This window comes from Pleurodeles waltl, chromosome 4_1, assembly GCF_031143425.1.
Source record: "Pleurodeles waltl isolate 20211129_DDA chromosome 4_1, aPleWal1.hap1.20221129, whole genome shotgun sequence".
Taxonomy (NCBI): domain Eukaryota; kingdom Metazoa; phylum Chordata; class Amphibia; order Caudata; family Salamandridae; genus Pleurodeles; species Pleurodeles waltl.
The window spans coordinates 602,419,177-602,433,499 of NC_090442.1; the positions used below are offsets into that span (position 1 = coordinate 602,419,177).

The 14,323-nt window shown below is 42.3% G+C and overlaps 1 protein-coding gene across 2 annotated transcripts in view; it reads right to left on the minus strand.

The window, feature by feature from the left end:
- Positions 1-14,323, minus strand: part of ALDH1L2 (aldehyde dehydrogenase 1 family member L2) — a 244,522-nt gene that overhangs the window by 42,646 nt on the left and 187,553 nt on the right. For both annotated transcript variants that reach the window (XM_069229012.1, XM_069229011.1), the window contains 2 exons: positions 12,629-12,728; positions 1,186-1,284 (listed from right to left, as the gene is read on the minus strand). In XM_069229012.1, the coding sequence (XP_069085113.1) occupies positions 1,186-1,284; positions 12,629-12,728 (199 nt within the window). The remainder of the gene's footprint in view (positions 1-1,185; positions 1,285-12,628; positions 12,729-14,323) is intronic.

Genomic DNA, 14,323 nt, shown 5'->3' on the forward strand with positions numbered 1-14,323 from the left:
CTTACCTGGTGCCTCACAGCCATCGCTCCTGCCACTTAAGTGGTTGCCTTGCTCCCCTCCCTACCCAATCCAGACGCATCTCTTGTGCTGTTCACAGCATGAGAGAAGCCCCAGGATTGGCCTGAGCGAGAAGGCCAATCCCAGAAATGCCGCTCAGGGAGGGAATGGGAGTCTGTGCTTAGTCTCCACCTGAGTCTGCGTTTTGTCTCCACCTGGTTGTGAAATATAGCTCGGGTAGAGTGTTCTAAGTGCGCATGTCAGTTTGGCTGGCCTCAGACAGCCACACTTAGAGTGCACCACTACTCCTGCTCCCTCTGACACGGAGGATGCTGGCTCTGCTCCAGACTCAGGAGAAAAATAAAATGATAATCATTTATTATCATTTTATTTTTCTGCTGCCTTTTAGCACTGGGACGACATTCCTCTGCCATAGCAGAGGTGCCGCCCCTCTGTGTTCCTTGCTATCTCCCACAGTTTTTTTGCCGTGCCTCCACTCGTGCTCTCTTTTTTCATTGCCGTCCCCTGGTTCCTGATGCTCCACATTCCTCTCCCTGTATGAATTTGCTTTATGTACCTTTTTTAATAGGGCTTGCCAGGTGCAAAGTGCTGCTGAACCATTTGTTTACTTTCTTGGGTTTTATGCGCACTTGTTTTTTAATTTTTTTGTTTACATTTGACTTTACTGTTCTAAGATGGCCATCCATCATTTTGGATGGCAAATTAAAAATAGCCGTCATCAATCACAGTGCATGCACCCTAACCTATTCTCATCAGAAGTACATTTTGAAATGTGTTTTCTTTAAACGAAAAACCGACTGCAAGATTTCCTGCCATGGGTGCACATGCATCTTGATATGCTAGACCAGCAAAGCTAGTAGCTCAGCCTTTTAGATCTAAGACGTATTTACAAAAATACATTTTAGGACAAATATGTATAGCATTTTTCAGTTACTTCAAAGTAAAATTGCAGCTTAATCTTAACAGAGCTCAAATGCTTTGTAGCTGCCTTGATGTGTTCAGTGCAGTACAAATCCCTAATAACATAATGTTGATTTAACTATCATTAGTATGTTCGTACTTAACAATGATAATAATGATGATCATAATAATACACCACATGAAATGAAACTGTGTTTAACAAAAATCGTGAAGTAAAATATTAATTTTGTATTTGTTCTAGCTTACCACTCTCCTCAAAAATTCATCATGAATAGATTCTTCAACAAACAATCTTCCAGCTGCAATACAGTTTTCGCCTTTGTTGAAAAATACGGCTCCCATGCCCTACAGGGAAATAGATAATACTCATGTGAATGCACAGTCAGTGTATGGTTCTGTAGGCATTTTCTTTCACTAAGCTGCTTGCAATGTTGGGGCATTGCAAGCTCAGGTCCTATGTCTCAGCTATAAGTACTATCTACATGTCACCACACTTGTGCTAAATTTTCACCCAAGGAGAGACTAAAAACCATGTAACAACAGAATTGTGAGGGCTTTCAATACGTCTAGGGATTTAATGACCCTCAATGTGAACACTGAATCCTAAGATGTATGGACCTCCAACGAAGCCTCAAAAATGCTTTCCCTTTCTATTAAGCTGCTTCCGGATGAAAATTCTTCAGGCAGGTCCCACCCTGAACATCAAATCATGGCAGTAAAACATACTGGGCCTTTCAAAACAGCTAATCCCGAATAGGCGTATGAAGCTTGTTCCTTTTATGCTACATCTCCACACTAATTCTGCAGTGTAAAGCAAACACCTAATTTCTTCACAAGTTTTAAAATCAGTTTCAAAACTTCCTAAGGCATATTTATAAGTGGGCAGCGATGTTGACACCTTGTATGTTGTACAGTGCTTTCTCAGTCGTTGCGATGCTGTATCAGTCTTCAATACTGTGGTGATCACCAGAACAACTACAGTTGCTCCTAAAAAGCAAATATGAACCATACAGGGAATGATATATACTTTTGAAGTATGACTATTTTCAAGTAAGGGTTGTCTCAGTTCTTCAGTAAAGTCTTTAAATGACCATCCAGGGCACCTATACAGAAGATGAGCTGTTGTATATATGGGTGAAATAAATTAATTTGCTAGAGTTTCAAAATGAAGATTGTAAATGAAAGATATCACAAGTCACACAGTATGGGGATTGCAGACTATTATTCAATGGCTAAAGTGGATATTTTACAGTGAACCAGGCATACAGATTGATAGTGTTTTCTGCATGATAGAAGCAAGCAGTTCATTGGTGAGCAGGTTACTCTTCAAGAATTGTTCTGAACCTGTCCATTGCTGCTACTACTCAGTCAATAGTACTGGGGTAAGCTAGCTGATATGCAAAACATATCTGACTCCCGAGCTCACCTTTACCTGTTGTCAAAAGGAAGTGGACAGAGAACACACGCATTTAGTGGTTTTGATGATATTGAACAAAATGCCATAATTACACCTAAAAGTTACCACACATGGCAAAGGTTCTTGTTGCAAGATGTGAGCCTCAGTGTATGTACATCTAATATCTACAAACATGTTGCAATTACAAAATGTCCACATTGCCCTCATGTTCATCAATCTGAGATCTTCCTTTGATCTAGTATGCAGACCACAGCTCTTCAGTACTTTTCGGCAGCTGGGCGTTAGCCTGCTTTTGTTGTCAAATATTAGAGGCCTTTAGTCCTACAACATGGCAAGAGCTTGATTTGGCCCTGAGGAGAAATGTAGTTTGTCTTCCCTATCTCCACAGGAGTACAGCAGGGCTGTGTCATGCCCCCTCGTCTTTAGTTTAATTATAAATAATGTTACTACCTGCCTGGAGGAGATTGGTTGAGACACCCCAAAGTTGCTTGGCGTGAATGTCCCTATTCTGCTATATGCAGACGATGCAGTGTTGCTGTGCTTGCTTGAAAACTCTATGCATGTTATGTCTGAAATTTCTATTGGGTTTTGCAGGGCAAACTGCTGTTGAATCAATGTGAAAAAACTAAGATCATGGTAATGGAAAAGTTCTACTAGTAAAGAGATCTTTTAAATTAGATGGGGAACTGTCACAAAAGATGGCCCAATTGGATTACCTCGACATGTGTTTCCATTATTCTCTCAGTTGGCAGTATAATTTACAAAAATCTGTAGTTAAGTTCCGAGGGTGCCACAATGTTGTAGATTTGCCAAGTGAATAAGCATGGAGGTACTAGCTTTAAATTGCATAAAAGGTTGCATTTGGAAGGAGCAGGTAAGCAAAGCGCTCAGCGATCAAGGCTTGAACTATCTTTAGAAGGACTCCCAGTCAAAGTAATGCCGAGAGCATTTTGGCTGTTAAGGAGGCCCTATTTTCGCTCAAAATCTACCATTACGTGCAGCAACATGGGCCCTCTGGCTGCCAAATATTTTGAGCATTATACCCTTAGCCAAATGCCATATTAATTAAGATTTGTTACAACCTGAAATCAAGTACATGTTATATATAAAATTTCTATTAGGGGGTAAAAATATAATTGTACTTTTTTTGCACAAAAACAACTGGTCCAAGACGTAATTGGCTAAGTCCCCTGTTGTGATGCTATTTAGATGTGACCATCATTTGACCATTGATTCCATTTTGTGTCCTGTAGCAGTTGCAGGGCAGCGCAGGTGTTTTTCCTCACACAACTTGTTTTTCTCCTAATCAACGAAGAATCGGACAGTGCTGGAACATATTATGTGGGATGCAGACTTGATAAGAGTTTACAAGGCTGAGGCTGTTTTTATCAGAGGACTGTACGAATCTGTCCCAGAACAAACATTGGGAGCCTGGCCAGCCTCTATGGATGTTTCGACGCAGATGAAGTCAGCATTTAATTTCATAACAGAGGGTAGGCAGTTTCTAGAACTGTCTTCTTGAGGTATTGTAAGGTATAAAAGATGGGGAGACCTGGCGGTCAGACTAGAGCTTGCCAGTGGAGCGGATGCACTGCCAAGGATCCATTGATCCTGAATGGGTCTCCTGCCTGACTGACCTGAGGGCTCTCCCAGTCGCATTGGTGAGGATGATGATGACAACTCAATCGGTGAAGTATTTGAAATCTTGATTATTTAGCTCATGTACACTTGCTATGTTAATGCATTGCACATTCCTTTCTAAGTCTTGACCACTTGATATATGCATTTATCTTTGTATATACACGTGTTTTGCTGGCACTTGAGTTATATGCTTATTCTCATATATTTTGTATGACTTTTATTTGATATTTGGGAAGTGCCCTAATAAATTCATTATTTAGACTAGGAGTGCTGAATTCTTTTGGCATTGTGTCCTTTTAGTTTAAATGAAAGCAATACACCTATTTAAAACAAAGGAATAAGATCCTAACGTGTCACCTTATTATTATGTTATAGGACAGATAATACTGCAATTGTTTGTACTGTTGCTTCTTATATATGGCCTGATTGATGTATCTTGAGGAAAGAGCCAAAGACAGTTTTTGCTCAGCACTTGCACTGCACATTATTCTTCTGATTGACTGTTTTTGATCAGCAAAAAACACAGCCAATCTTGCAGGCACTAAGATCAGATGAGGTGGTAGTTGTAAGCAAACACAGTCTAATGCATGGACAAACCAACCTAGCACTTGATGGCTACATGGGAAGGGTATCACAATACTGTTCTTTTATATTCTCAACTCTTCCTGACACAAACTCCGTGGAGAGAGCATGGATGTGATATTATGGGGTAGTAAACACTGGGTTGTGATAAACATTTGTAAATACAAATTTGTTCACTAAGGTTACAAAGGGTACTGATAATTATCACTTATCTTATTACTTGCCCTGAGTTCTTGAGATATCAAGAAGATGGAAGGTCACATGAAATATGCTGTGAAGGGCTTGAGAAGGTGAATGGTTGTAAACATCAATGTCAAATGATATGCCACTGACAAAAGTGAAGAAAATAAGTTACTTACCTGTAACTGTAGTTCTCCAGTATTGGAATCTTTCATAGATTCACATGCTTGAATCATTCCCCGTCGTCGAGATGGGAGTCCCGGTATAATTTTCATAAGTAATGTTAAAACATATTGAAGAGAAAAAGGCCCTAGGCCTCTTCAATTTGATAGTCTATCAGAGTCATTTTGTGAAAAGGACCAAACTTGATCCTCCACCAATCAGGCGACAGCACCCTTCAGAACCTCCTGAGAGAAGCTCTAGCACCTCAGATTTTCCACGCACAAGTGCGTATATTACAATGAGTATATGTACTACTAGAAAGAAAGAAAGAGGTGAAGTGAGCTTCTCCGGGGAGGTGGGTGGGTCGCATGTGAATCTATGAAAGATTCCAATACTGGAGAACTACAGTTACAGGTAAGTAACTTATTTTCTTACTCCAGTATTGGAACTTTCATAGATTCACATGCTTGAATCAGAGTAGAAAGCAATAAGTATGCACATTGTAAAATGACAACCCTTTTAATAAACAGGTTATCTTAGACCACAAAACCTTATCATCATCATGTATAAAGTGATGAAGTATATGAGTGTACTGACATATGTCCCTACATGTATATCTGTATATAGATATACATATATACACATCTATCTATACACACGTATATATACATAAATATAAGTATCTTTTTATCTCTAATATAAATAGGGATATTCCTGTGAAGATACATGATGAAATTTAAATAACAAACCAGTATTAAAACATAAGACAGTAATGTAACCTGATCAGTATCTGATAACCCGCTTACTATGGGATTATGATAGTGTTCTATTATCTTTAGATACATTTCTCTTTTTTTTTTTTGATGTGCATACCTTTTCTAGGATGGAGGGATGGAGGAGAAATGGCTCACCTTCACCTGAAGAGATTCCTGAGAACCGCTTGGCCCACTGCTACCTCTCCGTGCGAGAGGGACTCCAAGCAATAGTGCTTAGTAAAGGTATGACAGCTCTTCCATGTTGCTGCCCTACATATGTCTTGTAGTGGCACTCCGGCAAACAGTGCCGCTGACGATGAGACTTTTCTTGTCGAGTGAGCATGCACATATGACTGCAAAGGTTTGCCCGCTGCCTGATGGCAGAAGCGAATAGCAGAGACGATCCATCTTGAAATACTCTGCTTGGATAGCGGGTACCCCTTCCTAGGGGCACTGTACGCCACAAATAGCTGATTAGAGCGCCGAAAAGCTTTTGTCCTGTCCAAATAAAATTGAACGCATCTTTTCACGTCTAGAGAGTGTAATGCCCTCTCTGCTGGAGTAGATGGATGAGGGAAAAAAGACTTGAAGACCAAAGGTTCGTTAATGTGAAAGTCTGACGGAATCTTTGGAATAAAATGCGGGTTAGTGCGCATTAGTAGTCTATCTTGTTTAAACTGTAGGAATGGCTCTTGGATGGAGAGCGCTTGTACCTCACTGACCCGCCTAGCTGATGTAAGAGCTATCAATAAGGCAACCTTCCACGATAAATGTTTGAGGGAAGCACGGTGGATCGGTTCAAAAGGATGCTTCATCAGTTGTGCCAAAACAATGTTCAGGTTCCACGAAGGAGGTGGAGGTCTGAAAGGAGGGTAAACCCTGAACAGCCCCTTTAGAAATCTCTTAATCAGCCGAGAAGAGAAGAGCGAGGGTGTGTCCTCTGAACGTCTGTATGCAGCTATGGCTGCTACATGAACTTTAATGGACGAGTGTGCTAGGCCAGATCGAGCTAACTCTAAGAGATACGGCAAAATCTCTTCTGGTAGTGAAAGAAAAGGGTCGATTTGACGTTGATGACACCAGGCACAGAATCTCTTCCATTTACACTGATACGCCTTGTTAGTGCTATCCGCTCTGGCCTGTGACAAAATATCTCTGCAGTCCTGCGGGATATTCAAATGCGCAAATTCTCTGTGGTGAGGAGCCATGCCGCTAACCGCATTGAGTGTGGATCGGGGTGTCGAACTTGGCCGTTGTTCATTGTTAGTAAATGAGGTAACGGCTCCAGCGGAATATGAGGTTTGACTGAGAGAATGAGGAGCTCTGTGAACCAATGTTGGCGCGGCCAGTACGGGGCTATCAGTATGAGAGTGCACGGTTCTGTTTTCATCTTCGTGAGGACCCTTGGGATCAATGAAATGGGAGGAAAGGCGTAAGCAAAGATGTCTGACCAGACTATCGAAAACGCATTCCCCCAAGATCCCTTTTGGTGATGCCAACTTGCGAATAACTGGCATTTGACGTTGTCCTTCTTCGCAAACAGATCCACTGTTGGTGTTCCCCACTGGGAAAAAATCTGGGTGAGTACCGTCTGGTCTAATTCCCACTCGTGGCATTCCGATTTCTGTCTGCTGAGTGCATCTGCTGCTTTGTTGTTTATTCCCGGCAAGTGCACCGCAGATAGTGTGACGCCTTGCTGCAAGGCCCAGTTCCAGATCGCTTGGGCTTCCCTGGAGAGGGTGAGAGATCTTGTACCTCCTTGTTTGTTGAGATAGTGCATCGTAGTGGTGTTGTCCGTTCTTATCACCACTCGCGATCCATGGATTCTTGGGAGAAACGCTTGTAAAGCAAGGTGCACTGCCCTGAGTTCTAGCCAATTGATATGCCTTGATGCCAGATGAGTTGGCCATTTGCCACTTATTTTCAGGTCCTGTAATACTGCGCCCCATCCTTCCAGTGAGGCATCTGTTGTTATGGTCCACGGGGCTGGCTGTTGAAGAAACGAGAGACCGATTGAGAGATGATGCTTTTGAGACCACCACTTGAGAGTTTTGATCATTATCGGAGTAATTTGTATCTGGTCTTCGAAAGTTCCTGATACTTGAAGCCATTGACGGTTTAGCTGCTCCTGCAAGAGGCGCATCTTTAGCCGACACAGAGGGATCAGAGGTATGCATGAAGACATCATGCCCAATAGTGATTTGAAGAGACGGACTGTAACCTTTCGTCTTTTGTGTATGAAACTCCCTAGGGTTAGTAACCTTTGTTGTCTCTCTAACGTGGGACATGCGATGCCGGATTCCGTGTTCAGTTTTGCTCCCAGAAAAGTAATACTGCGGCCTGGTAGAGGGTTGGACATCTCCCAGTTGATCGTGAATCCGAGATTGGTCAGCAAGGAAACGCACTTTCTTGTTGACTTGTGTGCTCCTGTGTAAGACTTTGCCTTTATTAACCAGTCGTCTAAGTATGGAAAGACCTGGTGCTTTCTTCTCCTGAGAAAGGCTGCCACTGGTGCTAGGCATTTGGTAAATATTCTTGGGGCTGATTTGAGCCCGAAGGGAAGGACGCGATATTGATAATGGCTCCCGGCTACGGTAAATCTCAGATACTTTCTGTGGGCAGGGTGGATTGGTATGTGGAAGTATGCGTCCTTGAGGTCTAGCGATGACATAAAATCTCTTTGATTGAGACGCAGAAGGACGTCTTGCAGGCTGATCATTCGAAACGATTGCTTCTTTAGATATACATTTAGTTGCCTTAAATCGAGGATCGGTCTCCAATCCTTCCACTTTTTTCGAATTATGAAGAACCTGGAATAAAATCCTGTTCCTCGTTGATCCTGCGGCACCTTCTCTATAGCTCCCTTGAGAAGGAGCTTGTAGACCTCTTCTTTGAGTTGTTGAGGGTATCTTGAAGGAGTCCTGCGGGGAGGGTTGGAGGGAGGTTTCTGGACAAATTCTAAGGTATGGCCCCGTTCCACTAATTGTAGGACCCACTTGTCTGACGTAATGGTTTGCCATTGACTGAGAAATGAGGAAATTCTTCCGCCCAGGGTGACAGGAGGAAGACTGGGCGTAGCCGGCGCCTCGAAAACATCAGGATCTACGAGCTGAATCCTTAGCAGGGCGGGTTGAGCGTCCACGGCCTGCCGGTCTATTATAGGCTGGTTGAGGCGGTTGTCTTTGGGAATAGTATGGCCGAAATTGTTGTGAAGATGATGGATAGGAAGAGTATCTCTGTTGTTGATATCCCCCTCTGTAAGAGGGCTGGCCGCGCCCCCTAGGACGAAAGGACGATTTCCGATATTGCAGGGTCCCTAGTGACCTTGCAGTGTCCGTGTCCGTTTTAATTGACTGTAGGGCTTCGTCCACATGTTTCCCAAATAACGCTTGGCCATCAAAGGGTAAGTCTAGGATCTTATTCTGGACTTCTGGATGAAATGAGGTGGCTTTGAGCCAGCCTTGTCTCCTTAATACAGCAGCACCTGCAAGCTGTCTGAAAGCAGTGGTCGCTATATCCATTGCACAGTCTATAAGCTCTGCAGACGTGCGTTGACCCTCTTGCACCATCTTATTTGCCTCTGATTTTACGTCTTCCGGCAGTTGATTAATGAAAGATGCAATATCCGCCCAAAGCTGTCTGTCGTATCGAGACAAAATAGCCAAGGAGTTGGCAGCTCTAAGCACTAGGCTGGCCATAGAAGAGAATCTTTTTCCTATGTTATCTAACCTTCTACCCTCCTTATCTGGGGGCGCGGAAATCGGAGCAGAAGGATTCTTTGATCTTCTTTGAGCCGCTTGAGCTACTACCGAATCTGGAGGAGGATGGCCTGTCAAGCATGTTGGGGCATCATCAGGAGCTTTGTATTTTTTATCCAGACGTGGTAAAACTGCTGTGACTGTTGCTGGATTAGTCATGACTTTAAGGCCTTCTTCCCACAAGTAGTTCACCATCGGGATGGAGCGCACAGACTTCTGGAAGGGCTCTTTAAAATCATAAAGGAAACAATCTGTTTGCTTCGTAGGTAGCGGTAATGCAAAGCGCTTGGCTGCCCTCTCTAGAAGATTATGAAAACATCCAATGTCTTCAGGTGGGGACTCCACCTTCGAATGAGAAGGAGAAGATGGAGCAGGAATAATATACTCGTCCCACTCGGAGTGAGTATCTGTGAGTTCTCCTTCTTCTTGATCTCCTTCTGAAATGTCAGTGTCTTGGGGAATTGTCATGTCTGGGGTGGCCACATCCGTAAGATGCAAAGACGTTGGTCTTTGATGTGGAGTAGAAGGACCAGAAATGGGTGATGGATGAGGCTGCTCTCCTTGTGGAGGAAACCTTCTGTTATAATCCACCAACATGGCTCTAAGGCCAGTAAGCAGGTCGGAAGGGATATACGTTCCCTGTTGATACTGCTGATGCTCCAAGGAAGCCTGGGGATCATAAGCTTCCTCATATTCCTCCTCTTCCTGATATTTTACATTTAATTCAGAGGGGCTGTGGGCTGTACCAAAAGGCCCATCCTCATCTGAATCTTCATCTCCCTCCAAAAGATGTACTGGTACCAGGGAGGATACCTTACTAGGTGAAGTGTGGGTTGGAGTTAATTTTTCTGTTCTCTTTTGATATTTTTCCCTCGTCGACGACGTGTAAACTGACTTTGTCGTAGACGGTGCCGTCGACGCTGGACGCACTGTTATTTTAATAGCCGCAAGCTTCGCCGACGAGTCTACCATCGACGAAGTCATCGTCGACGGTAAAGCTGAGACTGACATCAGCGCCGTCGACGATGACGAGGTGTAGACGGTCGTCGACGCTGAAGTAGTTGTTGTAGATCTCGTCGACGGTGGTGTACTCGTCGACGATGTCGCCGACGGAGCCGTGGATGATGGAACACTTAAAGTAGCTGGAGTCGTCGGCAATGCACCCACAGACGGTGCCGTCGACGGGGAGTCCGTCGACGAGGCCTTTTTTCCAGTCACAGATGGCTTTTTGAAAGGCACAGATGGTGGAACAGATGAGGATTTCCTGTGCCTCTCAGAACTGGAAGAATGTATTTTCCCCTCCTTACTTGAGTGTTTAGTTGGGGAAGAAGGTGGGCTGCGACCCTTATAAGACCCTGAGGCAGTCTTTTTGAGGGCTTTCCTTGAGGTTTGTGAGGGAGATCTAGAGCGTGATCTTGCCCTTTTAGTTGATCTCTTTGATGTCGATGATTCCTCACTCTCAGAATCAGAAACTGGATCCATCCTATGTTTCAGTTTCTGCAGCCATATTAATAATCTGCCTTCTCTATCCTTTAAGGTCTTAGAAGAAAAAGTACAGCAAATCTTACAGTCCTTGGCTGAATGATCTGGATAGAGGCAGTAAATGCAATCTTGATGAGGATCTTCAGAATGAAGTATTTTCTTCCCACAAGTCTTGCAGTCTCTAAAGAGACTTTTCTTTTCCTTGTCAGACATAGTTGAAAAATAGCTGACAAATCAAATAAATGAGTTTCTCTGAGAGAAAAAGAGCTGAATCAAGGTCTGAAAACAGAGCAGAGCTCTGAAGAGACTCCCTAGCACGACGTGCGGTATAAAATCTGAGGTGCTAGAGCTTCTCTCAGGAGGTTCTGAAGGGTGCTGTCACCTGATTGGTGGAGGATCAAGTTTGGTCCTTTTCACAAAATGACTCTGATAGACTATCAAATTGAAGAGGCCTAGGGCCTTTTTCTCTTCAATATGTTTTAACATTACTTATGAAAATTATACCGGGACTCCCATCTCGACGACGGGGAATGATTCAAGTATGTGAATCTATGAAAGTTCCAATACTGGAGTAACAATGGACACTGATTTTGCACTAATATAAAGGATATAGAAAGGATACTGTGGAATTGAGTCCAAAGGCTCTTACCACAAAGTTGCTTCATTGCATTCAAGGTGGGCCTCAGCTTGCTCCTCGTGTGAACAAGGATAACTAAGATATGTGATGTTCACAGCAGTATGAACAATATAGAGACAGACAATTACAAAGGTCCTGGTGTGGGTGTCATATAATTTCCATGTAAGAACATGGAGCCAATTAATATATAAATACAGAGTTTGTTGCATCTGGTGTCTCTGACAGGACAATTACTGGTATTCAATCACTTACAGAAGTGATCCCAAGAGGGTAAAGAGATTGTGACAGCTCATGTTGTTGTCAGACATACATTGCATGTACCAGTAGAAAATATTAATCAGAGTGGCCCATGAGTATGCGTAGAGGTCATTTAAAGTGAACTGCACAGAACACTGGAAACAGTGGCAATCAATTAAAATATTAGCTTATGACTCAATTTAGTCAGGCTTACGAGTCAAAGAGTTTGCATCACCACAGACACTACTCTGCGCCACTAGTCAAAAACTGCCAAAAGTATTAACAGCTTCTCTTGCCTGGTGATGGCAATGACCTCAACTTGGGGAAAATGGAGCTATAACTCTCTCTAGCGTAGCATGCACTCAGAGAAAGAAGAAGACTGAAAACGTCCAGGACAAAATTGCCTCTGCCAAGTTGCCCTCAGGAGTTCAGTTGGCTTCCTTGCACATGTATGAAAATTACATACATATGATAAGACTCATACATATGGTTAAGGCTCACATGTCCTTTACTAGGTGGAACACTAATCATATTACAAGCTGGACTCTGGTGGCTTTAACACCTTAGGCCTTATCTTTCTACACCCTATAAATCCTGTCTTTATTCCACTCTTGCAGGCTCTCTTCCAGCCCTGTTTTTTCCCTTAGTCACTTATACCAACCTTTCATTTCCTCCTTCCGTCTTCATTTTGTGCCCCCCTCCCCCTTGCTTTGCACCAAAGGCTGATGACGCAAAATGTGTGCCGTTCTATAAAAATGAGTGCTGGTGCCCACCAGCTGCCACCACTGGAAAAAATAAGCACTGTACAAGCCCAGAATTTCTGTTTACTAATACGTACCATTCTCACAGCTTTGTCAAGATCACAGTCATTGAAGATGATGAGTGGCGATTTTCCACCAAGCTCGAGAGAGACTTTTTTCAAGTTACTCACTGCACAGCTATGAGGAGGAAGGGAAAATGAACATAAAACCTTGATAGCTTAGACATTCAAATGAATCACACCTTTTCATTTTGAAAACAGAAAACTAAAGTCATGGGCACTCTGCTACAAACGTTAAACTCAAAACTGTAACTTCATCCAAAGCAGGAGATGATTAGAAGTTTTTACTTCTAATCGCCTCCTAAATTTTAACTATGCCACTATTGTCATTTAGGATGTGGCACTTGAACAGCGGCAAGCACAACAGCAACAAATGATTAATTGTATTATCGGCAGACTCTCCACTGAATGAATATTTGTTTCAATATCATACCTGTTTCCCTAGATGTATTGCAGAGCCACACATGCATTTACCATGCATGCCTTTACATTGCGTTCACTACAACACATGGTCATTACCACGCATTAATTTACAATGAAAGTTTTTCCCACACATATGCCTTTACCCCACACATGCCTTTATCACAAAAATGTTGTTGTAGAGGCATGGTTGGTAAAGGCATATGCATGGTAAAATGTAAAGTGGTAAGTAGCTCCCATATCTATCTATCTATCTATCTATCTATCTATCTATCTATCTATCTATCTATCTATCTATCTATCTACCTAAACAAACAAATATATGTGTGTGTATATTTAGATAAATATATATATGTGTGTACATATAAAATCACCTTGCCACCCAAAATCCCTACCCGCCCTAAAACCTAAAAATACCCTTACCACCCTAAAACACATACCCACCCTAAAACCTAAAAAGGTCTTACCACCCCAAAACCCATACCCACCCCAAAACCTGAAAACCCATACCCACCCTAAAATCCATAGCCACTCTACAACCTAAAAATGCCCTCACCACCCAAAAACCCAAGCCCACCCTAAAACCTAAAAATGCACTTACCACCCAAAAACCGATACCCACCCTAAAACCCAAAAATGCACTTGCCACCCAAAAGCCAGTACCCACCCTAAACCATATGTATATATGTATATATATATATATATATATATATATATATATATATATATATATATATATATATTTAAAACAGTTATTACTTGCCTGCAAAACCTTTACAACGCATATATCTTTACCATTCTACCATTCATGCGTTTACAAAATTAAAAAAATAATACTTACCTTTAAAACTTTTACACTGCATATGCCTTTACCATTCATGCCTTTACAAAGAAATCTGTTGTAAAGGCATGCGTGGTAAGACATGCATGTGATAAAGGCATATGCGTGGTGACTCCTCCATGGTAATGGTCATGTGTGGTAATGACCACGTTGTAGTGGCTGTTTCCAATTTCGCTCTTCCCATTCTCATCTATTCTGGCCGAAAATGTCAGTCATTCAATCAGTGTGTGATTACCATGACAAATAATTAGGAGACACGCATGGAATTAACACTACCAAGTTCAATGTAAATGCTCTTTATAAAAAATGATTATTAAAGTCTTCTACAAAGTGGAATTTGCTGAAACATTAGATTTTGTGATGTTGCTTTTTGGGCACGAATCATCCAATAAGAACAGAATAATACTGTATCAACTTTAAAAAACCTTTAGGACTGTTTTAATTGACATGCT